We start from the raw sequence: 27151 nt of genomic DNA, 5'->3' as shown, positions 1-27151 counted from the left end.
GATGTTCAGCATCATTAGCCATGACAGAAATGCAAGTGAAAACCATGTTGAAATAAATACCCCTAAATACCTATTCACATAGCTAAAATTAAAAAATCTTCTGACAGTATACCAAGTACTGTTGAGGATGGAGATTAGTGGAGCTTCTCATACCTTGTTGATGTGAATGCAAAATGGCATAACTATTTTGGAAAACAGTTTGACAGCTTCTCCTAGAGTTAACCGTACCCTTAACCTGTGACCCAACAATTTCACTTCTTGGTATTTATCCTGTAGAAATGAAAATTTGTGTTCACACAGAAGCCTGTATACAAATATTTATAGAAGCTATATTCATAGTTGAAAAGAACCGAGGCAACCTAGCTGTCCTTCAGTAGGTAGAGGGTTACACAAAATGTGGGCAAGCCATACAATAGTATAATATTCAGCAGTTAAAAGGAAAAACTGCTTATACATGCAACAATTTGAATGAATATCACAGACATTATATAAATGAAGGAAACAGTTTTAAAAATTCAATACTCTTTGGTTCCATTTATACAACATTCTGAAAAGACAGAACTGTAGTGATAGAGAACATGTCAGTCATTCCTTGCTGGAGTTACCTTTAGAGGGAGCATGTGGCTACAAAGGCTTGAGGGATTGTTTTTGTGTGGTGTAACTATTCTCTATCATGATTTGGTGTTGGCTCTAAGAACATATGTTACCGTTCATAGACCTGCACTCTCCAATTTTGAAGTTAATTTTATTCTATGATAATTTGCCAAATATAATTTTAAGAAGAACTAAAAATAAAAGTTAGGGGAAATGGGCAGGAAAGATGGTGATAGAGACCAAATTGTACCAAATTCAGGAATTTGTGTCTGGCTGTAAATAAAGCATTGGTTTCAGTGATCTTATTTTCTACATAACATGTGAAAGCCAGGTATATATGAAAAATGTATTAAAAATTTTTTAAATGTTTGTTCATTTTTGAGAGGGGGAGGGACAGAGAGAGAGGGAGACACAGAATCTGAAAGCAGTCTCTGGGCTCTGAGCTTTCATTCAGCACAGAGCTGGATGCAGGGCTCGAACCCACGGACCATGAGATCACGACCTGAGTCAAAGTAGGACGCTTAACCAACTGAGCCACCCAGGCACCCTTTGAAGTATCTTTAGATGTGTTTCATTATCTCCCATTTTTTTCTTGAAACAAACATTTTTTTGTCAATAAAACTTTATAATAATATTATGTGTGTTATAACATCAAGAGGTGCATAATATTAAATGACTCATTTTTATTTTAACTTATTCCCATATTTCTGTGGATTGTCTTTCCTTTAAGAGTTCAAGGGAAAAGATACAAGGGAAGGATTGCCACTGTCCCTGTAAATTCATAGGAAAAAAAGAATGCATCTAGGTATGGAAGCATAACCTAGCCTGAATTGCATCCAGGTATGGAAGCATAACATAGCATAACCAGATTGAGGAGAATATGAAACTATTTCTAGAAAAAGAGGGACCAATGAGATTTGGTTTTGGGATCTGGGTATATTGATATTGTGAAAAACCAGAAGCTCTTGCTATACAGGCAAAGACATGATGGTGATAGTGGGGTGTGTGTGGTGGATGGAGTTGATGGTTGGGGGGGGGGGGTGTTCAACATGCTTCATGAGAAAACAAACACTTCTTTCACTTTTCACTCTCCAGAAAACTGAGCACCAAGAGGAATAACCAAATATGCCTTCAAAGAAATAGCATTCTCTTTTTCCTCTCTAGGTGAGCACATGTAAAATCATATTCAATCACAATTAATGTTAAGATTACTTAACATGTGAAGTCTATTAAAATAAATATAATCCATCTAATACATGTACTTTATATTCATAAACCTGAGATTTCTTTCTACATAGATGAGAAATCCATGTTTGATTGTCTATAAATAATTATGTATTTTTTTGACACAACACGGAGTATTAACTATCAAAAGACGGTTACCAGTCAAGCATGTCATTTCTAGAGTCCTACACAGATATATCCCAATCTGAAAAGAAAGCTAACTGATTTGAGAGAATGTCCTAAAAGCTTTTCTTTTGACTGACAGGCTGTCAGTCTAAAGAGAAACTCAGTTTTCCACTCAGTATGTTTCTATAAAAGCTTCAAGTTTAAACAGATAAAATAGAACAATCATAGTCTATGTATGGATCCTTTAATGCTGCACTACTCATGCATAATACTTAATAGTTTGTGGGTGATGACTGATTGAGATTAATCCTCTATCATGTTCACACCTGGAAAACCAGATAATATGAACTCTGCATCTAAGAAAATAAGATCACTTCTGAAGTCAGTGAATTAGTTTTATAGGTGTGCTGAGAGTTCATCAGTTAAAAGTATTGTACTTCTTCCAGAGTGTATCACTACTTAGTTAATAGTATATTTGAAAAATTTATTCTTCTACAAGAGGAATATGATTATTTCCTAAGGACTTTTATATTAAAAATTTAACCAACATTTATTAATTTCTGAAAAATTTCAAATCCTCACTTTCCATGGGTTGAGGTAACATGAAGGTGTTGCAGTATAGGGTAACAGTTAACTATAGTCAGTTCTCATTTGAGATTGTTATGTTCTGTAAAGTCAGCATAGACACTAAGTTAATGAATAATGAACCAGTGCTTCTAATAGAAATATAGAATTAGGTTCCTATAAGCCTCTGGTCACAAAATTTTTGTTAACTAATCAATACATAAACTTGTTTTATGTTTTATGTGTTTTGGTTTAAGGACTTACTATGTAATATATCTCATTGATTGATTTAATATTGAACTCATGATCAACATTATTATAACTCATCCCTGAAGCTGACCATATCTAGCACACATTTTTTCTCCAGAAGAACCCAACCTTCTTGTGCTTTATGAACACTAGCCAGCACTTAAAATGGCTTGGGAGCTATTTTAAACAGGGAAATCAACAAAAAAGGAGAAAAAAACAGTAAGCATGGCACTGAGTAGTCTGCAGGAAGGATGCTTTTTTATAGTCTGAGAGCTAAAACAAGGAGGCCTTGTTTGACCTCAGCTGGGAGCATACATGTTAGGTATTCCTAATTTTTTACCTAATTCCCAATTTTTTACCGTTCTGCACATGTCCATGAATAACTGGAAAGCCCAACCAATATATGAGTAAATTTTAGTAAGTAGGCAAATTTGCAAATATAGGATCTGTGAATAATGGGGATCAATGGAATCTAATGGTCCTTGGGTACCTGTGCATACTGAGAAAGGGAACTAAATAATGTTATTTCTCCTCCCTACTTTTAGTTTTCTCTTTTCTCTGCTTGGTTGGTCTTACAAACTTAGAAACAAATGGAACTTTTCCCTTTCTTAAAAGCTTGTTGGCTCAGGCTGCTCATGTGGTAATAATGCATGTCTCCCTTCATTTTGACAGGTGGATGGGCTGGTGACCTTTTGTGAGCAATATAGCTTTTGTTGTCGGTGATAAAAATTCCTGTAAGGATTGATTCTCACTCCCAAGTTATCAGAAACTAAAATTCTGACTTTATGTGAAAATTTAGTTTTTTCCATCCTCTACTCAGAACACCGAGTTCTCCGTTCTCTAACTTTTCAGGGAAATATAGAAATTAATTCTGGTCGTTAAAGTATTAGCTGTCCTATATGTCTTTTTTTAGAGATCTATTTTTCTTCTGTTCATTAAGAATGTTTTATGCTTAATACTTTGTGCCTAGCAGTTAGATCCCAGCCGAATAGTATAAATATCTATTATTCTTGAGGAAATCCATCTTACTGAGGATTTGTGATCAGTGTATTACCCTTAGAAAGGCATTATTATATTGACACTTCTCAGTATTTCTAGGTGTTACTTAAAAGTAGGTACAATTATAACAAAATTCATGGTGAAATATTTGAAGAATACTTGATTAAACAAAGTTAAATAGCCTTTCTCAGTATAAGACTTTTTAGTACTCATGTACATTTTCAACTCCTGGAGGAACTCACATACTTTATATACTACATAAACATACTGCATATGTTTCCCAAATTTATATGAATGTGGAATTCTTTTTGAGAGGTAGGTTGGGGGTCAGTGGTCTATGGAATAAACTTTGGGGAAATGCTGGCTTTGACAGCCTCCCTACAACTTCCTCCCATGGATCTCATTTCTGCTCTTGTGGCACAATGAAGTGAATTTATTTCCTCTTCTACATAATAGCCTCCTTTGGGTATTTAAAGAAGCTCAGTATCACTTGTAAGGTTTTTATTTTCCAAGTAAAATGTCCTCTGCCCTTAAAAGGATTCTTACAATAATCTTATTACAAGATATTTTTACCAAACCTTTGATATTTTATTAGACATATTGGTATCACCTTTATTTGACTGTGAGGTTATGACAAATTCTGATTTCTTTGTGTATCTGATCTTACTTACCTTTACATGCAATATGTTTTACTTGATTATTCCTCTGCCCTCTCCCTCCTCCCCCCCCCCCCCCCCCCGGCCAAGACTCCTTGACAATAAGTGAAGGCCAAGAAAGGTGCAAAGTCTAAAACATGGACCCAGATAGAGAACATTGGTAACATGCATTTCATTTGCTGGTGTAGTAATGGGAGATGGCATAGTTGGTAAACTGTGAGGCTTGAATGACCTAATTTTTAGTGAAAAAAATGAAAGTTCTTCAGCAAATTCTTTATAAGAGCAAAATTTTAAAGCAAGTGTACCTTAACACTGACATGACAAGAGGAGAGACACTGTAGAATCAGTTCACTTTCATTTGAAGAAGAGTTTTTAATTCATAGTTGGTCAAAGCTGATCTTATGTATAAGAATTTCTTTTTTTATTTTTAAAGCAAAAGTAAGGAAAATAGTTATTGCCTGATGTGTTGATTATCTAAAAAAAGCCCCAGGTCACGGGAGATCCACCTGGGTACTGGGGTGCATGGATAGAGCTTTCATAGTTAGTCTGGTTCCAGAAAATTTTGAAGGCCCTCTTAATTTGGGAGGATGGCTATCAGCCAGTCTTCTGGATGAGTCCTCAGATTTTCTTGATTCCTTAAAGTAGAATTTCTGGCAGTTCATGTAGCCCTATTTCATTAGTCATAATGTTGTAGGTCTGAGAGGTGGGCAGGAAGGGGCATTAGCTGGTGCTTTTTACAGGGTTTAGGACTTGGAAAAATGCCTAGGATCCTTCTTAAGGTAAAGGGAAATGTCCTTTGAGTTTGTATTGCTTTATACTGCACTTACCTTGACAGCAGCAGTATAGACAGTATATAAAGTACTTAGTAAAAGTTCTGTTCACCATTGTAGTCATTGTATCTTTTTGAAATGATTAAATATTAAAGAAAACAAACTGTGTTTTACCAAAGGATGCTCTCCTTTTCTCCTCTTACCCACATTTCCTATTGCTTGTGTTGGCAAAAACTAATTTTAAGTTCAGATATTTACAGAGTCTGAAGACTTTCCATCAATTTTTACAGAATTTTATGATTTCAAGGACTTCTAAGAGAAGAAATTACATTTTGAGAGCCAGCTAGGAAAGTAGACCTAGGAAGTGTTTTCCTACATTTCTCCTTGTAATTAATTCTTATTCTAATTTTGCTTTTTGGAATGAGATTTATATGAAATGATACTTTTACCAGTATGATGACTAAATGATTTCTAAATGTTTAGTCTCTGCTGTTACATTTCAGGAAAGTATTTCCTTCCTCTTAAGGGATCTTAATGGGCAGAATATCTTTCTGAATTTTGATTTGTTTAGAGACAATAGAATATGTAAATGGAGAATATGTATTATAATTAGAAATTAAAATATGAAGATCATGTAAAACATAAGACTATGAATAACCTGACATTTAATAAACTAAATTAGTATGTTCAATGACTGCTGCTTGGATTTCGAAGGAAAGAAATGTTGTCCCAGCCTGGAAAACAGTGCTAGTAGGTGTAAACACTGAGGTCTTTTACATGTTCATAACTTTTGCAGTGTACTGATTTTTTTTTTAAGGAAATTATTTTGGTTCAATTAGGACTATCAGAGAAATAGTGATGGTATTTTCTTTTTACAGTGTTGTTTCTCCAACCATTAGAATGTATGAGTAGAAACTCTTAAAGGTATTTTAACTCTTGTGTGTTCTACAAATCTACAGGTGTGGCTCTTGGGAATTATTGCAGATTCCATGGGAAGCCTGAGATAGAGCTTAGCTTACAGGATGTTCATCGAATGTCCTTGGGATCAACATCTGTGAAAAGGAAAGGAAGGAAGCAGGATTGTACAGATGATAAAGTTTAATTGTGATTCAGGCCGAGTGACATTCTCCACCAAGTGTACTGTGAATTCAGTAGGTAGATTGTTCCTTCAGAGTTGTCCTGCATTGGATTTAAATTGCCAGGCCTTCATAGCTTTGCATGGATGTCATTGTATGTGGGCTGTCTAGAAAGAGACATAGGCAAAACTGTTCTCTATTGTTCATGCACTCACAGTAGGTGAGGCAGTGAGTCCTTCATTAATATTGGGTGGCACACCATAATATTCTCTATAGGAAAATTTTGTTGAGTCTGGTGTAGTTACTTTTTTGGCTTATTTCTCTTTGTGGTTACCTTTGTGCCTTTATTATAAGTTACATCATTTTCCTTTCTCCTTTTCTGAGGAAGGGTATGAGACCTGGCTTACTTTAACTGCCTTAAAGAATTACTGAGAGCCTCTAAGAATAAATCTGTTTTTTATTTAGGATTAAATATTATTTTATTACAATTTTTTTTATTGAAATATAGTTGACATACAGTGTTACATTAGTTTTAGGTGTACAACATTCACCAACTCTATATGTTATGCTATGTTTACCACAAGTGTTGCTACCATCTCCCACCATACAACACTATTACAGTACCTTTGGCTGTATTTCCTATGTTGTACCTTTCATCCTACCCAAGTGACTTAGTCATTCTGTAACTGGAAACCTATATTTCCACTGCCCTTCACCTATTTGGCCCATCCCAACTAACCTCTCCCTCTGTCAGCAACCAGTTTGTTCTCTATATTTATGGGTCTATTTCTGTTTTTTGTTTGTTTTTGTTTTTAGATTCCACCTATAAGTGAAATCATACTGTATTTGTCTTTGACTTATTTTACTTAGCATAATCCCTCTATGTCCATCTATGTTGCTGCAAATGGCAAGATCTCCTCTTTTTCATGGCTGAGTAATATTCCATTGTATACAGACCACATCTTTATCCATTTGTCTACTGATGGACATTTGTGTTGCTTCCACATCTTGGCTATTGTAAATAATGCTGTAATAAACATAGGAGTGTATATATCTTTTTGAATTAGTGCTTTTGATTTCTTTGGGTAAAAACTACCTAGTAATGGAATAGAATGGTATGGTATTTCTAATTTTTTGAGGAACCTCCATACTGTTTTTCATAGTGGTTGCACTATTGTACATTCCCACAACAGTGCATGAGGGTTCCCTTTGCTAAGAATAAATGCTTTAAAAATGTTTTGAGAATTTTCTATATGAGAGGCTACAGTTTTGTTTCCTTGTGAAATTGTATAAAATTATGAGTAAAAAGAAAGGTAATGTGTTTTTCTCTTTTGCATTTCCGTATACAGGATCTTCTCCCTGGTTGTCTTGGGGCATTTAATCTGCTTAGGGTGAGGTGGGGATGGGGTGTGTTAGGAAGGCAGAATTCAGTGAATATATTTTTGCCTACTAAGTATCAGGTATTGTCACAGACTTTGGGGATAATAGGATTTTGCAGCAAGAAAATGGGCTTAACAACTAGGCTTTTTTAGCAAAATGAAGCATTTTGAAAGTCATATGTTTTCTCAAAAACCATGCCTGAAGTACTGAAATTATAGGGTTTCATCCATAATATAGACAAGATACCATAATACAGAGAAATTCTTTAGACTTTTTTTTAAATCTGAAGAAACTCTTTGTACATTTTTAAGTTGACATCTAAACTTTTAATTATAAGTTTAATAATTGCAAAGGATGTAATTTGGGTGTTTGGTATTGACATTTAAAGTTAAAGTGGTAACATTGCTCTTTACAATGGATTCAGTGGAATCTAAATGGCTTAGCAAGTTGATAATCATCTCTTAAAAATGGTTAGGTGTAAGGTACTGGTGTTGGGCACAAAGTAAAACAGTTTTATGTTTCTTGTGCAAAGGCCACTGCTGTATGCCCCACGGTGGCTCTTTCCAGAAGTCGGTCCTGTTGTCTTGCAGTGATAGAAGCCACATTCTGTGTGACATTAAACCTTTGACTCCTTCTTGGAACTATTAGTAGTGCCTCACTGCTGTTGACACTTTTTCGGATTACAGTGTTGTTGTACCAGTCTGATCAGCCAGTTCTAGCCACACCATTGTGGCCCTTGAAACTAATCCATGTCATGTGTTCAGTTTGTCAGACCATGTACATCTTAGCAATGATACACCTTTAATTCCCATAGCCACTCAACAGTTGGCTGAGAGTCAAGGTATTCAGAGGACCTTTCACATTGCCAATAATCTACAGGCATCCCGTATTGTTTAGTGTTGGAATTGTCTAAAAATTGACTCAAAAAGTTTCTGACCTCCCCTCACTTCCTCCTAATCCACATACTTTAGTAAGTGGTTTGGTCATTGAATGAAGGTATCCCCAGAAAGGGGGATCATCTCTTTTTGGCTCCTTTTTGGATAATCAGGATAAAGGGGGTGGGGAGTTACACAAACCCACCTTGAATATCACTGGGCATCATGGGTCTTTTTAAAAATAACCTAGGGGAGGGGCGCCAGAGTGGCTCAGTCATTTAAGCATCTGACTTTGGCTCAGGTCATGATCTCACGGTCCGTGGGTTTGAACTCTGCCTCAGGCTCTGTGTTGACAGCTCAGAGCCTGGAACCTGCTTCAGATTCTGTGTCTCCCTCTCTCTCTGCCCCTCCCCTGCTCACTCTCTGTCACTGTATCTCAAAAATAAATAAACATTAAAAAAATAATTTAAAAATAACCTAAAGGTCTCTGGCTGGCTCATCTGGGTAAGCTTCCAACTCTTGATTATGGCTCAGGTCATGGTCTTGAGGTGCATGAGATTGAACCCCATGTTAGGCTGTCTGCTGACACAATGGAGCCTGCTTGGGATTTTGTCTCCTCCTCTCTCTCTGCCCCTCCCCTGCTCATATGCGTGCTCTCTCTCTCTCTCTCTCTCTCTCTCTCTCTCTCTCAAAATAAATAAGTAAACTTTAAAAAAATAACCTAAAAGTAGCTGCAGGTACACCCTTCAGGTGGCAACCTATCTTATATAAAAAGGTCTTAGGGGATTCAAAATTAATTCTCTTTCAGCCACATAAATTTTTTTGTTGGATTCTAGGGTCCTAGGTTATAAGAATAATGACCATTTGGTCAAATATACTGATCAGCAAGTTTCCCTACAATGGCTCATGGGGATTAAAGTAGAGGAGTGAATAGTGGTTCCCTGGAATTTTTATTTAAAAAAAAAAAGCCCTTGTTTCTTTTGCGTTTTACTTTTCCAGATGAAAAGTCTGGGTCTGAGGAGGAAATTATTAGATGTAGATTGAATGTATGGTTACTGGAATGTGACACACCAGTTTTCCCTGGGTCCTAAGTAGGGAATACCTTAAAACCTGGGAAGTAGGAGTTGTCTTCGCTTTGAAGAATCTCCCCCAGAGCCTTCCTTAAGAACGAAAACTTCCTGCTGCAGCTCTCCCAAACTGCCACAAGTGCCTTACATTGAACTGAGTACTGTGTATGCTGTCCATCTCTACATGGCTCTGACCATGATTTGTCATTCCTCTTAACTTTATTGAGAAGTCTGTTGGAAGCAGCAGGGGATGACCCCAACTTCTGTACCTCCCACACAAAACACCTGTCAACACCTCCACATGCCTTCCTTGCACCCATTCCAGTAGCCCTTGTTCAGTCATTCCATGAAGTGGCTAAATGCCAGCTGGCTGATGTTTGGACAAACAAGATAGGTTGGCCTGACTTTTCTTAAGCAGTCTTTCCAAAGAATAAGAACTAAACTGTTCAAACTAAACTGGAAATCCGAAAGCACATCGGCCTGTTAAATGGCATTTGAAGCACTGTCAGCATGTACCACTGACTGATTTAGGTCCCATTTGTGGGTCTCCAATGATTGTAAACAACACTCTTTCCAGGGGTACATTAAGCACTACTGGCATTGTACTTCTTGTATGGGAAGCTAGGCATCAGTTTGCTTCCTTACCAAAAACAGTGACTTGTACTATAAACACAAGTTGTAAGAAACCTTTGAGTATTTAATGAAACATAGTTTTCAAATGCTTCTAGAGATTCCTCCAAAATTAGGCTAATCTTGATTACTTGGGGGAACTTCTTGGAGGGATGACTAATTCTGTGCTCTGCAGGCATTTATCCCTGTGTTGGAGTCATCCAGTTAGGATAGGTGTTATGGAACCGGTCTCTAACTTTAGCTGAAGTGATCAATGATACTACCATGTCTCTAGAAGGTGTTCAAGTCAGCCACAAGTCACTAGCCAGGGTTATTATGGATGACAGAATTGCCTTAGATTTCCTTGTGGGCCAGGCAGATTCTGTGTGATTGCTAATCCGTGCTCTTGTACCTGGGTTAATGCTTTCCATCTAAGTGGAAAGGTCAGACACATAAGGAGAAAGCCACTTGGATTTCTGAAGTAGACCTTGATGGTTTATGGGATTTGTTCAGCTTCTTTGACCTAGGACCCTGGAGGGCATGGTGGATTCAGTATTGCAGGTTGGCCTTATCTTGTTGCTTTGGAGCCCTTTTTATAGTAGTAGTCTTAGTTTCATGATCAGTAAGACAAATAAAATAGATCTGGTCCTACCTTTGTTAATCAGATTAATCACCTTGGTCAATAAAGTGGAATGCTTTGGAAAAATTTGCTAGGAGCTTGTGACAATATAGAAACAAGGGATACATAGTATTGGAAGTTTTCCATGGGCCTTTTACATTTCCGCATGTTTTGCAAGCAGAGGCACTGACTGCCTTTGTTCTGGAATATCCTTTCAAGGATGCTTATATAGTAAACAGTCTTGGAAAATAGACATAGTGTCTTTTTCTGGAGCAAAGGTCAGGTATGTTTTACTGTTCAGTATCATAGAGATAATGTCTCTCTAGGCAAAGGTCAGGCATGCTCACTGCATACCATAAAAGATTTGGGCTCCTTAAACTCAGATTTTCTCTTCTGTAAACCCACTGTGCACATATCTATTTGGACTCATCAAGTGGCTGCTATGGGATGTGGGGATATGGGGATCTGACGCAAATATGCTGATGCTCATGCTGTGTGCTATTATATGACTAATAAAGTAGTTTATCTCTGAGTCACTAGTCTCCTGTCTGCCTGCATCTATCAAACTGTGATGGTTTACCTTGTTAGCTTAGAAGTACGGCAAAATCTCAGACCCTTCCCTGTTCTTAACACTGAGATAATGACTGCTGTCTCTGGAGTGTCCATTTGGGGGCCCCAGATGTCTATTTAAAAAGCAGTCCATTTGAATAGCAGTAAAGATGTCAAATGCATGTAACTTTCAGCCTGGGACTGCCATTTAAAGGTATATTACCTCTAGTAAGGGACCCTAGTCCTGAGGCCAAATCTGGCTCGCTGCCTGTTGTTGTAAATAAAATTTTATTGTAATACAGTCTCACCCATCTATATTTGTATTGTCTATCTATGGCTACTTTTGCACTACAAGGCAAAGTTGGGTGGTTGAAACAGAGACTGTATAGACCAGGAAGTCAAAAATAATTACCTGTCCCTTTAAGAAAAACTTTGTAGAACCCTGCTGTATTACTCTAGCCCAACATTATTTCCTTTAAATATACTTGCAAGATAGATGTACAAAGATGTTCACTGCAGGGTTGTTGATAATAGTAAAAAACAACAACAACAAAAATGGAAACAACCTCAGGAATTGTGAAGTCTAGATTTATTGCCTGAAGAATGCACTTATTCTACACATTTTCTTGTCATCTTTTGGACTGAACTCTGCCCAGTGAGTCTGAGACAGTACATTTATGTACTTGGACTGAAACATTTATAAAATACTATTTCCTTCTCTACTCATTTCTTCTTCGCCCAGGATAAGGGGTTGTCCATAAATACAATCTGGGAGAGAAGGCAAAGGACACCAGATTAATTTGGCAAGCCTCTGTAAACTCCAGGGAGTGCAAGGATAACCCAGTAAGAAGCTGTTAAATTTTGCATTTTAGGCCAAAGATCTTTGAAAGCCAATCAAAAGGTAGTCATTGGAAAACAAAATAAAACACAACAAAACCAAACAAGCAGAAGAGACTGGAATTACATTAGGAACAACAAAGGTATTGCTTTTGATACTGATGAGCCACACACTTAAGTACTGATTCTTTTCAATTAAGGAGAGCCCTCTGATTCTGTGCTCAAGTAGGAGGATAGAAACCTTAAATGAGGTAAAAGGTCTATGCTGACCAACAATTAGGGGAGGACTAAGTTTACACTTGACCCTTGAACAACATGGATTTGAACTGTTTGGGTCCACTTACATGAGGATTTTTTTTTTCAATAAACACAGTATAGTACTGTAAATGTATTTTCTGTATAATTTCTCAACATTTTTTCTTCCAGCTTTATTGTAAGAATACAGTATATAATACATATGTGAAATATGTGTTAATCAACTGTTCATGTTATTGCTAAGGCTTCCAGTAAACAGTAGGCTATTAGTAGTGAAGTTTTGGGGAAGTCAGAAGTTACATGCAAATTTTTGACCACACTGGGTATCATCTTTTGTCCTACCCTCCTCTGCTGATCCTGGGTGGACTGTACTTTATTGGGCCTTTTGTAAAGAAATCAAGACCAAGCTGTTTTTGAGTTTGGTAGTCTGGTAAGAAGGGGTGGAGTTAGCCTGGTATCAACTTGAATTTTAGAAATCCATCTAAGGAGAAATAATGCCACGTTCTAATATGTGGCCAGCATTGGCCAAAGCACAGCTGTTTAGTGGGCAGTATTGAAGATGTTTCAGATGTATTTTGCTCACTGCCTTTTATTTGTAAATGTAGTGACCATGTGTTTTGAACAGCAAATCAGTAGTATTTAATTCCTTTCATTAGACATTATTTGTATTCATAAAATCTTAAAAATTTGTAATAATTCAATCACATTTCATTGTACATTTGACATTCCCATGGTGGCGGGAAGCAAGCATATGAGCTAGAGATTGTCTAAGAAAATCTAGAACATGTGTGCTGTGTTTATGTAGCTCACTCAATGTTACAGCTTGTGGTCAGGAGATAAGTGGTGAACCTGCAGATAATTGGGGTAGAAGCAGAGGCAAATGTATTGAGTGCATCTTGAGGTCCTCTTGTGGAGAGTCATTTATGTCATAAACCTTGTGTTTATACTTCCCTAAGTCAGGGAAGTAATACCTTATGTGGCAAAATTTGACACATATTGGTAGGGATGTCTTTTTCAAAAGGTGCTTTTTTTTTCCCTTTTGAAAAAATGTAAAAGCAGTGAGGGAGAACCCTATTATTATTAACTTGCTGCGTAATTTCCTTAGATTATATTTTGACTCAAACATGAAGTTTGCAAATGTTCAAGGACTCTATGGTAGACAAGCAATAGAGAACCATTGTGACCTATCCAAAGCTAAATAGCCAGCTAGCTGAATAATATCACTTGGGAAATGTGCTCAATTAAATAAATAGATTGTTTAAGTGGTTTATTTTTCTACATGGGCAGTTAGGAAAGCATGTTATTTCAGGTGGCAGACATGGAAGAATTTTGAGACTGTGTGTAGGTGGAACAATGCTCAGCTCTCTTCTAGTTAATCGGGGAAGACTTCATGGAAGAGGGATGAGTAAGTATGAATAAGAAGCAGAGGGTGGTATTGCTATCCTTGTCAAGAGCTTCAAAATCAACAGGAGCAATCAGTTTTCAAGTTAAGGGTAATAAGCTTTAATTTTTGTATTACATGAGGTGGATGGTGGAGGTAAGACACATAGTGCCTTTACTTTTTTTTAGACTTGATGTAATACTAATTTCATGTTTATTTCTTTCACCATGTATTCTCTCTTTAATTAGATTAAGAGAATTCTGAGGGTGGGAATTCTCTTTTCTGCTTCTTTTGTGCCCCACACAGGACAAAATTATGGATTCATGCTCACAAAAATTTCAGGTTTTTTTTAAAGAAAGTTTAAGAATTCAAATGTGTAAGGTTTGAGCATTTTTCTTGGCTATCGGACAGAATATGAGTGAAGAGAGGACTTAGTTGGAACTGAGAGTGAGGCAGAACCTTTAAAGTGTTTCTAGATTCAAGGGCCAAGCTAAGGTTAGAGTATCATAGAGTATCATAGTGAAATTGGAAGACAGTAGATTACATGACTAGTGGGAAAGGAAACATTGGCATTTACAGTGGCCTAGTATATAGGTTGGATCAGAATTCTCACCCACTGTGAGGAAACAGTCAGGACTGGTGCTCACAGTAAAATCTGTGCCTCAGAATCTGTAACAGAAAAGCGTTGTTTATGTAGCATAGGAACCAGGGCAAAAGTCTTGTTCTTTACAAAGAGGTGAGTTTTTTGGTCTTTATATGACTTTACTGCAGTGACTGAAACCTAGCAGATACGAAGTTATATTTAGTATACTTTAGGCCTGGCCTATAATGGTAATAAGTATAATTCTGAATAATTCCCTCCCTCCTTCCCTCCCTCCCTCCATGCTCCCTTCTCTTCCCCTTCCCCTTCCCTTCCCCTTCCCTTCCCCTTCCCTTCCCCTTCCCTTCCCCTTCCCTTCCCCTTCCCTTCCCCTTCCCCTTCCCCTTCCCTTCCCCTTCCCTTCCCCTTCCCCTTCCCCTTCCCCTTCCCCTTCCCCTTCCCCTTCCCCTTCCCCTTCCCTTTCCTTTCCCTCTTCCTTTTAGACCCTGGTGACTGTATTTCCTAGATGGATTCTGTCTTATCAGACTATGAGACTAGTAGAAGGAAATAGTATATCCTGATTTTATGGGATTTCTGAACTGAAAGGAGAACAGGTTGTTATTTCTGGCTCATACAGGTGGGAATGGAGTAATCTGCAGAGTGCCAGGTGGTTTTTTAGGATGTTGAGAGTTTTCCTCTCTATTGATCTGTAGAGGCATTAAATGTCATATTTATGCTCTGGGGAAGTTTCAAAATTTGTTTTTCTTGCCCATACTGAAAGGTTACCTTGTTTTATGGGAAATGACCCCCAACAACATTCCAAGTTTTTACCTTAAGTAGATTATTCAGATAAAACTAGCTTGTGTTATAAAGATTCTGTTTAGATATGGGGCTTGGTTCATTGCTGACCTCATGTATGTATTGAGCACCTGGTTTGTGCCACTTACTTCTCTAGGCAATTTATACCTAATATTTCGTTTAACCCTCATGAGAATCTTTAAAGTTTTCATATATTTATTTTGAGAGACAGAGAGGGAGAGTGAGAATCCCAAGCAGGCTTTATTAGCACAGAGCCTGACATGCGGCTTCATCCCACAAAGCATGAGATCATGACCTGAGCCAAAATCAGGAGTCAGATGCTTAATTGACTGAGCCACCTGGTTGCCCCAACCCTCAGGGGAATCTTAAAAGAGGGATAGTGGTATCTCCATTTTAAACATGAAGATATTGAAGACATTGAAGCTCTCTTTACCAGTTTTCCCACTAGAAAATACATGGACTGATGATGATGGCTCTGTTGGTCATTTCTGTCTGATCAGTTATACTCTAGCATGCATTCATGCTTGTGCTCTAATCATATGAGTTGTGTCCTTACCAACAGTCAGTCGTATTTGTTTCCAGACCTGTTAATAATTATTTATTTAAAATTAAACTGATGAATTCCTAACAAAGGTTGTTTTATTATGAAAGCTGAGTTGGATGATACGGAGTCAAAACATTTGCTATTGAGATGGATATAATGAGACACTGTTAATAAATTGGAGGAAAAACACAAATGTGGAATTTTCTGAATTTATTTCTTTGCCAATGCATTAGTTTTTGCTTTACTTTAAATTAACAAGCTGAACACTGTGGAGAATGCATTATGAGTGTGATTTATGCAAGAAAGGCAATGCAGAACACTAATCAGAGGACCCATACTCAAAAAAACCGGTCCTGATCCTGAGTTTGGAACCAAATGAAAATTAAGATGTAAGAAAGTTGCATATGAAGATTAAAATGTCAGCTTTATTAATGATACAATGATTAGAGTTAATGGATTTAGAGCTGCTGTTGCCCATTGTCAACACTACATAGAAAATACCCAGAATTTCTGCCTTATACCATCCCAAGGCTTGACTGGAAGAATAGTGCCAATCAGTAGTGTTTGTCAGCTTTTTTTTTTTTTTATGATATTAGCTACACATATTCAAGAAATATGCACACTAGTCAGAAAGCTCATTATTCTTCTTTGGGTTAAGACAGGTAAGGGATGGGAGGGAGTTCTTCCAGATAGAGGTCTGAAGGTAGATAAAGGTGATTCCTATCAAAATACTGAGTAAGTTTTATGTTTAAAAATATTTAAGGTAATTCTTGGCTCATTCATTGTATCTTCACCTTCATCTACCTTTTGAAATTATGATCATGTGTTATGTAGGTAAGAAGGAACAGAACCTGTATCAAGCTTAGTCTTGCCTAATCTATGAGCCTTTGCACTTTTCACCAAATCACACTTGCTGAGGTTTCTTTTGATACCCTCCTGCTTCTTTTTAAGCTCTCTCTTTATCAATGTACCAGTTCTCTGAATTTCCCCTTGGTACTTTGACTATAGAGACTGTTTTGTTTCATTCAGCAGAATAATCCTCAAAAGGAAAAGCTTGTATCAAACCGTTGAATACTAAGGGTAGAGAAAGAGAAAATTGTCACGTAAGAGCTTTAAATATGTGAAATAACATCTGGTCTCCAGATCCAGACAAATTATATTGAAAGAATTTGTGGATATCTCCTCATAAAGTGTTTTTGTTTATAAAAGTGTTATATATGCACATTGTTTTATTTTTTAAAAGTTTTTATTGTAAAAAATAATGTGTGTCAGCAGTGTGAAGGAGCAAGAAATAAGTAAATGAAGCATCTTTTTTTCATGAACATGAAGGGTAAAGGAAACCTTAAACCTCATTGATAGAAATGTTGGCTATGAATCATAGATGCTAATGGTTCCACTGTCATCTTAGATGGGATGATAAATTCATTTTCATACTTTATGAGGGTCATTCATCAGTTATAGTGTTGGGAAGTACATGTTTAGGATTTGAGCTGAAAATTGTGACATAGGAGTGATAGTCAATAAATGGGAAGGAAAGACTAAAAGCAAATGGGACTAATAATGTCTATAAGTTTTTCAGCACTGTCATATAAAAAAGGGTACAGACTTCTGTGGTGTTCCTCTAGAACAGTGGGAGGAAAACTTTTGTATAGAGCCAGATAAATATTTTGGGTTTTGTGTGCAGCAGTTTAACTCTGCCACTGAAACATAAAGGCAGCCATAGATAGACAATATGTGGGAAACAAGTGGGCATGGCTGTATTCCAAAAAACTTTATTTATAAAAACAGACAATGGGCTGGATTTATCCACAGGCCAACTCCTGCTCCAAAAAGGTACAGTTTTATCAGAATTTTCAAAGAGAATTTTACAAGAGATTTCAGCAGTGAGACTGACTGCCTGAGAGGTCTGAGCACACTCTCACTGACTTACTCTAACCATCAGCCCAGCATGCTGTTGGTAGGACTCTTGCACTAAACAGAAGGGAAGACCACATGACTCCCGAGGCTTCTGTTAATTTTCCCCACCACTCTTTCGCATTGTAACTGATAAAGATTCTTTGATTTAGTTGTTTGAATATTTACACCTTAATGGGCAAAGATTCAACCCAGAAAATAGGTCTGTTTTAAACTTTGCTTTATATGAGTTTGCTTAATTTTAGTTTATTGAATTTAATTCAGTACAGAATTCTATTTTATGTATGTATTTTATTGCATGTAATAATGCAATATGTATTTTATGTATTCATTTATATACTTCATTGAATTATATATTTAAAATGTATATTTTGTTGTATGTATATATAGTATATACTATATATACATATATAGTATATAGTATATATACATGTGTGTTCATTTATACACAGTAAAATGCATATTTTTAAATTTTTAATTAAGTATAATTGACAGCTTAAAGTATACAGCATAGTGATTTGACAATTATATATACATTACAAAATGCTCACCATGATAAATGTAGTTACCATCTGTCACCCTGCAAAATTATCACATTATCAACTGTATTCCATATGCTGTACTTTTCATCCCTGTGACTGACTTACTTTATAACTGGAAGCTTGCACCATTTATGTATGTATGTTATTGTCTAGTATAGTTAACATACAGTGTTATATTAGTTTCAGGTGTACCATATAGAGATTCATTAATTCTGTACATTACTCAGTGCTCATCGTGATAAGTGTAAGAAGTTTGTACCTGTTAATCCCCTTCACCTATTTCACCTATCCCACCACCCTTTTGCCCTCTGGCAACCACCAGTTTTCTATATTTATTTGCCTGCTTCTGTTTTTTGTTGTTTGTTGTATTTTTGTTTTTAGATTCCATGTGTAAGTAAAATTATATGATACTTGTTTTTCTCTGCCTGACTTATTTCACTTAGCTTGATATCCTTTATGTCCATCCATGTTGTTGTGAATGGCAAGATTTTATTTTTTAGGGCTGAGTAGTACTCCACTATGTATATATACCATATCTTCTTAGTCCATCCTGTCCATTGATGGAGACCTACATTGTTTCTGTATCTTCGCTTGTAAATAATGCTCCAACAAGGGGGGGGCGCAGCGCCTGGGTGACTCAGTCGTTTAGGCATCCAACTTCAGCTCAAGTCATAATCTTGTGGTTTGTGGGTTTGAGCCCCGTGTCCGGCTCTGTGCTGACAGCTCAGAGTCTGGAGCCTGTTTCAGGGATTCTGTGTCTCCCTCTCTCTCTGCCCCTACGCTGCTCACGCTCTCTCTCTCTCTCTTTTCTCTCTCTCTCAAAAATAAATAAACGTTAAAAATTTTTTTAAAAATAATGCTCCAATAAGCTTAGGGGTGCATATATCTTTTCTAATTAGTGTTTTTGTTTTCTTTGGGTAAATATCCAGAAGTGGAGTTACTGGATTGTATGGTATTTCTATTTTTAGTTTTTTGAGGAACCTTTGTACTGTTTTCCAGAGTGTTTGCTCCAATTTACATTCCCACCAACTGTGCACAAGGTTCCCTTTTCTCTCCACATCCTTGCTAATATTCATTATTTCTTGTCTTTTTTATTCTAGCATTCTGACAGGTGTGAGGTGATATCTCATTGTGGTTTTGATTTGCATTTCCCTGATGATTAGTGATGTTGAGCATCTTTTCATATGTCTGTGGGCCATCTGTCTTCTTTGGAAAAATGTCTATTTAGGTCCTATGCCCATTTTTAATCAGATCATATATATATTTGGTATTGAGTTGTATAAGTTTTTATATATTTTGCATATTAACCCCTTATTGGCTGTATCATTTGCAAATATTTTCTCCCATTCAGTAGCTTGTTTTCATTTTGTTGTTTTTTCCTTCACTGTGTAAAAGCTTTTTATAGCACAATGTAGTCCCAATTGTTTATTTTTCCTTTTTTTCCTCCTTGTCTGGGGAGAGCTATCCAGAAAAATGTTGCCAAGACTGATGTCCAAGAGTTTTACTGCCTGTGTGTGTGTGTCTACGTGCATGTGTGTGTTAGCAGCTTTATGGTTTTAGGTCTTGCATTTAGGTCTTTAATTACTTTTGAGTTTATTTTTGTATATGTTCTAAGAAAGTTGTCCTGTTTCATTCTTTTGCATGGAGCTGTCCAGTTTTCCCAGCATGATTTATTGAAGAGACTGTCTTTTCCCCCATTGTATAATCTTACCTCCTTTGTTGTAGATTAATTGACCATATAAGTGTGGGTTTACTTCTAGGCAGTCTGTTCTGTTCTATTGATCTGTATGTCTGTTTTTGTGCTAGTATCGAACTGTTTTGATTATTACAGCTTTTGTAGTATAGTTTGAAATCTGGATTTTAGATACCTTCAGCTTTAGTCCTTTTTTTTAAGTTTGCTTTGGCTATTTGGGGTCTTTTGTGGTTTCATACAAATTTTAGGAATTTTTTGTTTTAGTTTTGTGAAAAATGATGTTGGTATTTTGATAAGAATTGCATTAAATCTGTAGATTGCTTTGGAGCTTTAACAGTATTAAATCTTCCAGTCCATGATCATGGTATATCTTGCCATTTATTTGTGCAGTCTTCAGTTTCTTTCATTAATATCTTATAGTTTTCAAAGTATAGTCTTTAACTCCTTTGTTTAATTTATTCCTAGTTATTATTTTTTTGATGCAACTGTAAATGGTATTGTTTTCTTAATTTTTCTTTCTGCTGTTCTGATGTTAGCATATAGAAAAACAACTGATTTCTTTATATTGATTTTGTATCCTGTAATTTTACTGAATCCATTTATTTGTAAATACATACACTTATTAAAGTATGTAATTTAGCATTTTTGAGATTTATTTTGACAGATGTGTAGAACATGTCCATCGTTCTAGAAAGCTGTCTTATTATAGTCCTTTGTACTCAGTTTCATTAAGACCTATTCCTTGGAACAATTCATTTGATATCTATCACTGTGAATTAGTTTATATTAGTGATATTAGTTTATCACTGTGAATAGTTATATTATATGTTACTGTAGATTAGTTTTAGGCTCTTCTAGAAATAACTTTATAATAATGGAATCATATAAAATAAACTCTTATATCTGGCTTCTTTGACTTAAAATGATGTTTTTGAGATTCATTCATGTTGTTGCATGCTTCAGAAATTGGTTATGTTGCTTGGTAATAGCTTTACATATACCAGTGTTTATTGATCCATTAATCTGTTGGTAGATATTTGGATTGTTTACAGTGTTTTGGCTATTATGAATAAGGCTGTTATGGAATTACTATATAGCTTTTTATATACTTTAAAAAATTTTTTAAAATGTTTATTTTTGAGAGAGACAGACACAGAATGTGAGTGGGTTAGGGGCAGAGAAAGAGGGAGACACAGAATCCGAAACAGGCTCCAGGCTCTGAGCTGTCAGCACAGAGCCATATGTGGGGCTTGAACTCAAGAGCTGTGAGATCATGACCCGAGCTAAAGTCGGACGCTCAACCTACTGAGCCACCCAGGCGCCCAGCTTTTTATATACTTTTTTTTTAAAAAAGTTTTTACTTTTCAGTAATCTCTGTACCCAATGTAGGGCTCAAGCACACAACCCCAAGGCCAAGAGTTGCATGCTCCATTGACTGAGCCACCCAGGTGCCCCTGGACATTGGTTTTTGTTATTCCTGAATAAATACTCATTATACCTGAATAAATACCCAGTTATACTTGAATAAATACCCAGAGTTTCTGGGTCATGTTGTAAGTGTATGGTTCATATTCTATGAAACTGGAGAACTGCTTTTCAAAGTGGTTGTGTTTTTTTACCCTCTACAAGCAATGCATGATTGTTCTAATTGTTCTAGTTGCATCTTCTAACACTTGCTTTAAGTTTAGCCATTCATATGAGTATGTGGTAGTATCTCATCTTAGCTTGTGTTTCCCTGATGATTGATGATGTTAACCGTCTTTTCATGTGCTTATTGTCCATTCCTGTATCTTCTTTGCCAATTTTTAAATTGTCAGCTTTTAGTTGAGTAAAGGGCTTCTCATAATTTTGGGTATAAGATGTTTTCTCTTATTTTCTGTCTTTTCATTTTCTTAACAGTCTTCTGAAGGGCAATTAGGCCATAATCTTGATGAAATTATATTTATTAAATTTTTTGTGTGATTAAAGCTTTCTGTGTTCTGTCTAAAAAAAAAATCTTTGTTTATTCCAAAATTACGAGGATTTTCCCCCTGTTTTCTTCAGAAGTTTTACAGTTTCAGATTTCATGTTTAGGTCTCTGAGCCTTTTCAAATTTTTGTGTAAAATGTATGATAGGGGTTAAAGTTCTTTTTTTTTTTTCTTCCATAAATACTCAGTTGTTTTAACACCAATGTTTGAAACTGTCCTTTCATTTAGTGTCTTAGCTGAAAATCATTTGACCACATATGTATGGTTCCATTTCTGGACTCTGTTCTCTTTCATTGATCAGTATATCTCATTGATACCTACCACATAGTGTCTTGATTATTGTTGGTTTAGAGTAAATCATAAGATCAGACAGATACTATAAGTGAGTCCAACTTTGTTTCTCTGTTTAAAAATTATTTAGCCTATTCTGAGCCTTTGTATTTCCATATACATTTATTTCACATAAGCTTGCTAGAATTTGATTTGAATTTTATTGATTCTTTTTTATTATTTTTTTGCTACTCTTACAATCCTGTTGTTTGAAAAAATACATATTTTTGTAACAGTCTATATGAGTTCTTCAGTAGGGTTGGTTTTAAATTTTATTTTAAAAATTAATGTATAATAAAATTGACTTCTTTTTGGTGTGTATGCGTGTGTACTTCTATTGATTTAACACATGTATAGATTCATGTGAGTCCTATCACAATCAAGATTCAAAATAATTATTACCCCCCAAAACTAGCTCATGCTATTTTCCCCCTTTTCTTACGTCTTTTTAAATTTTTTTTAACATTTATTTATCATTGAGAGACAGAGCATGACCATGGGAGGGGCAGAGAGAGGGGGAGACACAGAATCTGAAGCAGGCTCCAGGCTCTGAGTTGTCAGCACAGAGCCCAACATGGGACTCGAACTCACAAACCGCAAGATCATGACCTGAGCCAAAGTTGGACTCTTAACCAACTGAGCCACCCAGACCCCTCTCCCTTTTCTTACATATAAATCCCTGGGAAACACTAATCTGTTCTTTATTACTGTAGCTTTATCTTTTTGAGAGCTTTATATAAATATAATAATGCAGTATGTAGGGACCTCTGGGTGGCTCAGTTGAGCATCCAGCTCTTGATTTCAGCTCAGGTCATGCATGATCTTGTGGTTTGTGAGTTCGAGCCCTGTGTCAGGCTCTGTGCTGGTAGTGTGGAGCCTTTTTGGAATTCTCTTGTTCTCCCTCTCTCTCTGCCCTTTCCCCACTTATACACGGTCTCTCTCTCTCTCTCTTTCAAAGTAAATAAACTTAAAAAAATGCAGTGTGTAACATTTTGAGACTGACTTCTTATACTGAATATATTAACTTTGAGATACAACTATGTTGTTGAATGTGGTAGTTTGTGCCCTTTTAATGATGAGTAGTATTACATTAGGTGGATGTGCCACAGTTTTTTTTGTTTGTTTTTTGTTTTGTTTTGTTTTGCTTTTTACCCCTGTTAAAGGAATAGTTGTGTTGTTTACCGTTTTGGGAGAGTGTGATTAGAATGGCAATGAACGTTTGTGAACATAAGTTTTCATTTCTATAGGCTAAATACTCAGGAGTAGGACTTAAGGGTCGTATGGTAATTGTTTGTAGTTTGACTAATTATTAATAAATGTTTATTATTTTGGAAGTAATTCTGTTTATTAGAGCAAATTTCAAAAGTGTAGGCAGGAAGAAAAATGGGAAAGATACTGTCTCTCTGCTGAAACCCAAATACTGTAAACATTTCAGTATGTTTCCTTTTGAGCTTCCTCCTCCCCTTCTACTTTCCCCTCTACTTCCCAACCTCCTCCTCATCTTTCCCTCCGTTCCTCCTCCTCCTTCTTATTCTCTCCTTCTCTTCTTCTTCTTTTTCGTCTTCCTTCTCTATTTTTGCCTAGGAGTAGTCACATTGAAAATCTAGCTTAATATCTAATTGCATTATTTACATGTAACACTCACTCACTCAACATTAATTTTATAATTAGAATACAGCATAGTATCTAGAATGTACATAATAACCATAGTAATGCATATATGTATAAGTGTTACGGTGGTAGGCTTTTAGGCAATTGGACTGGCGAGTATTAGATATTTTGGATTAATCAACCTTTCTTTACTCATCAGATCCTGCCATTTGGGCAACTAGGGACTCCAACCAATTGCCTGATCTTGGACATACTGTGGTTGATGCAAGCCGCTTGCCATGTCACTTAAGGCAGCTACTTATTTGCCAATGTTTAATATGTGAGTGATTATTTCTGCAGTAGACTTTTCATCTAAATAAAGTAATACTATTATTTGTATTCATGAAGCAAACAACATGGAAATGTTTTTATGAAGTTTGGAAACCCCATGCTGCTAGTTCCATAGTTTTGTACTTCTTACCTTTACTTTTTTAAGTGCTTTGGGCTACTCCTGTTATCAGGACGTTGACTCGTGTCAGGTGATTGCTAAGGCCCTGATGTGGCCTTGTGGAACTCACATAAACAGTTCCTTCTTTGCATTTGGCTGATGTGCTAGTCAGTGATCACCTTTGTAGCCAAGAGCTCTGCTAAAAAGATTGTTTAGCTTGAAGTTTGGGAAATTAAATCAATATTCTGGGTCTTTCTGACCTCACTTCTCACCATAGTTGGATATTAGAAATTATCTTTAAGCTGAGAGACCTATAACTCAGAATTTAGAAAGTAGGAAATGTAGGGTACTTTTTACTTCTTTAAAAATGGCTAGTATCCTCTGGTTCTGGATAATATGGAATAAATACACACTACTCTTTCTTTACAACTTAATATAATTGTAAAACCTGGATAGAATGCATGGTAAATAGCAGCAAGCAGATTGGGGAAAAAAAACAACAGTTTTCAAAATACCACCAAACCTTCAGGATTCCCTGACCTAATGTCATCGCAGACAGAGACCTGGAACTAAGCATTGTGATACAGACAGAATGAGATCCATAAGCCCTCTAGTTTTGGTTTGAGGAATGAGAAAGCATGAAAAGTTCACCCACTTTTTTTTTTCTTTCCTTTGTCTACATTTTGTCACAACTCCCTTTCAAGAGTCATATGTTAATGACATCAATTTGCAGTAGGTATCTGCAGGAGTCAAAAGGCTGAGGGAAGGGAATCTTACTGTTTGCTGGAACTGTAGATCCAAGAGGTTAGAGGCAAACTCCATTGCTTTTTTTTAGTTTGTCCTCCCATGTTTCGCATCAGACAGGCATGGGAATAGATGTAGACTGTTCCTGGCTGGAAGGCCAAAAAGGGTCGTATTCAGGAAATTGGAAAGTGCCAAGTAGAAAAGAAAAGAACTTGGGAAGGAGACTCATGAAGTTGTGTACAAAAACCTGAGCTCCCTATCAGTTGGTACAAATGCAAAGATGTGATCCTACTCAGCATTTCAAACACAGAAAATTGAGATATAGGATAAAACTCCACCCAGGTTGCATATTGACCACTGGGTGGCGCACTCACAGGAAAAATCCACATAGAAAGGCTTTGAAAACTGGACTGATGCTGGAATCACAACCTATAGAAAGCATATTGGAACTTGCAGCTTGAACCTAATCAGGTCAACTGCCTATGAAAATGAAAACTTCAGTGTACTCTATAGGATTTAAGAAGATTCTGAGTTTCATAACATATTATTCAGAATATCAAGGATATAATTCAAAATTAACATGAAAACCACAAATATCTCAAATCACATTGGAAGAGGCATTATAATATAGATATAAACTTAAAACCATGTGTTATAAAAACACATGAATAAGCCAGATACCCCTGCAATAAGTGTTAAACTAAAAGTATCAGCAAAGAAATAAAAAGTTTAAAGAGGAGCCAAATAAAAATTTAACTGAAAAATACAAAAGTCATAGTAAAAAAAGTCACTGGATGGATGGATCAATACAATAGCGGAATAGAGATTAAAGAGGGAGGAATCACTGAACTTTATAGGTCAATAGAAATTTTCCAATGTGAACAATAAAGAGAAAAATGATAGAAAAAAAGTTGTCAGAAAACCGTGGGCCAGTGACATAAGGGCATACATTTGTGTCATTGGAGTACCAGAAGGAGAGGAGAAACAGTGCAACACAGAAAGAAAACATGTTTGGCTGAAAAAAAATACTGGCTGAAAACTATAATTATGTTGAAATTCATAGAACTGTACACCAAAAGGGAGGGAAATTCAGTTTTACTGTATGAGAATTTAATAAATAAAATAAAATTTGAAAGCAAGTCATATTATATTGTGGTGGTAATGTGGAATGTTTATTCAGCAGCGGTAAATCCTGGACTCCTTTGCCCTTGGGTATTACTGGTTCCATGGGGAATGTTTTAATCTTTTCCCTCTTTTCCCACCTTATCACTGAAGTGAGTAATTTGGTGTGAACACTGGTGGCAAGATGTTTAGTTTCTTTTTCTTCTTTTTAGAGCCACTCTTGGTGTGTAATAGTTTGTCTTATATTTTATTTTCTAAAGTGTAAAAGTTTCCTACTTAACTGCAAGGAACTGAAAGGACATGAACAACCAGAAGAAAGAAAGAAGGTTATTTTTTTTTTTAACTTAAGAGTATTTTATGGAATGTTAGTAAAAATTGGCAGCATTGCTTATTTAATCCTAAAAATGTGCCATTAATTAAATACGTGTACTTTCACAGCTCTGCAGACATTTGTCAGGGATTGTACAGGTTCAAAAGTAAACACTAGAATATCTATTAGGAAAGAGAAGAACTAGAAGTGGTTCAGAAATGGATCCCATGAATTGACACTTAATCTGTAAATGCTATTTGCTGTCTAAAAGAATGCTTGACTAAAGCTGTTCGTCCTGAAGTTATTTAGTGATATGGTGATAGTGAAATTCAGGTATAAGTAATACATAATTTAAGTTTATTAGTGAGCTGTTTTGCATTATTGATCACCATGTTAGTTTGGTAGTTCCTGTTTGGATTTGCATACAGTTAGTAGTTCTTTAAGCAAATAGCTGCTCTTTTCTTGGGAAAACTTGGGTTACCTAAGTAATGCAAATTGAAATCGATAAAATTTTCAGGTTTTCTTGAGTTTCCAAGACTATTTTTTGCTGTTGGTTAGTGTGTGAATAGAAGAATCTTTACTTTTCTGCTCTTCCTGTTAATTGATGGCTGGTTATCAGATGATTAGTGGACTTAACTATAAGGTACTGAAACTCAAGATAATTAAGTTGAGGGGCCCCTTGGGTGGCTCAGGTGGTTAAGCATCCAACTTTGGTTC

General features: G+C 36.2%; 1 protein-coding gene across 10 annotated transcripts in view; it reads left to right on the top strand.

The window, feature by feature from the left end:
• The window catches only part of TCF12 (transcription factor 12), a 375236-nt gene that overhangs the window by 95482 nt on the left and 252603 nt on the right, over positions 1-27151 (top strand). For 5 of the 10 annotated variants that reach the window (XM_042988780.1, XM_042988782.1, XM_042988781.1 and 2 more), the window contains exon 4: positions 24031-24150. The exons of 4 other annotated variants lie outside the window; for them this stretch is intronic. In XM_042988780.1, the coding sequence (XP_042844714.1) occupies positions 24031-24150 (120 nt within the window). Of the gene's footprint in view, positions 1-13787; positions 13855-24030; positions 24151-27151 lie in introns of those variants that run through there. One more of the 10 variants, XM_042988784.1, reaches the window with a different exon arrangement.

The sequence above is a fragment of the Panthera tigris genome, chromosome B3, assembly GCF_018350195.1.
Source record: "Panthera tigris isolate Pti1 chromosome B3, P.tigris_Pti1_mat1.1, whole genome shotgun sequence".
NCBI lineage: Eukaryota > Metazoa > Chordata > Mammalia > Carnivora > Felidae > Panthera > Panthera tigris.
The sequence above is the reverse complement of the archived record's forward strand: the minus strand, read 5'-3'. Positions and strand labels throughout refer to the sequence as shown.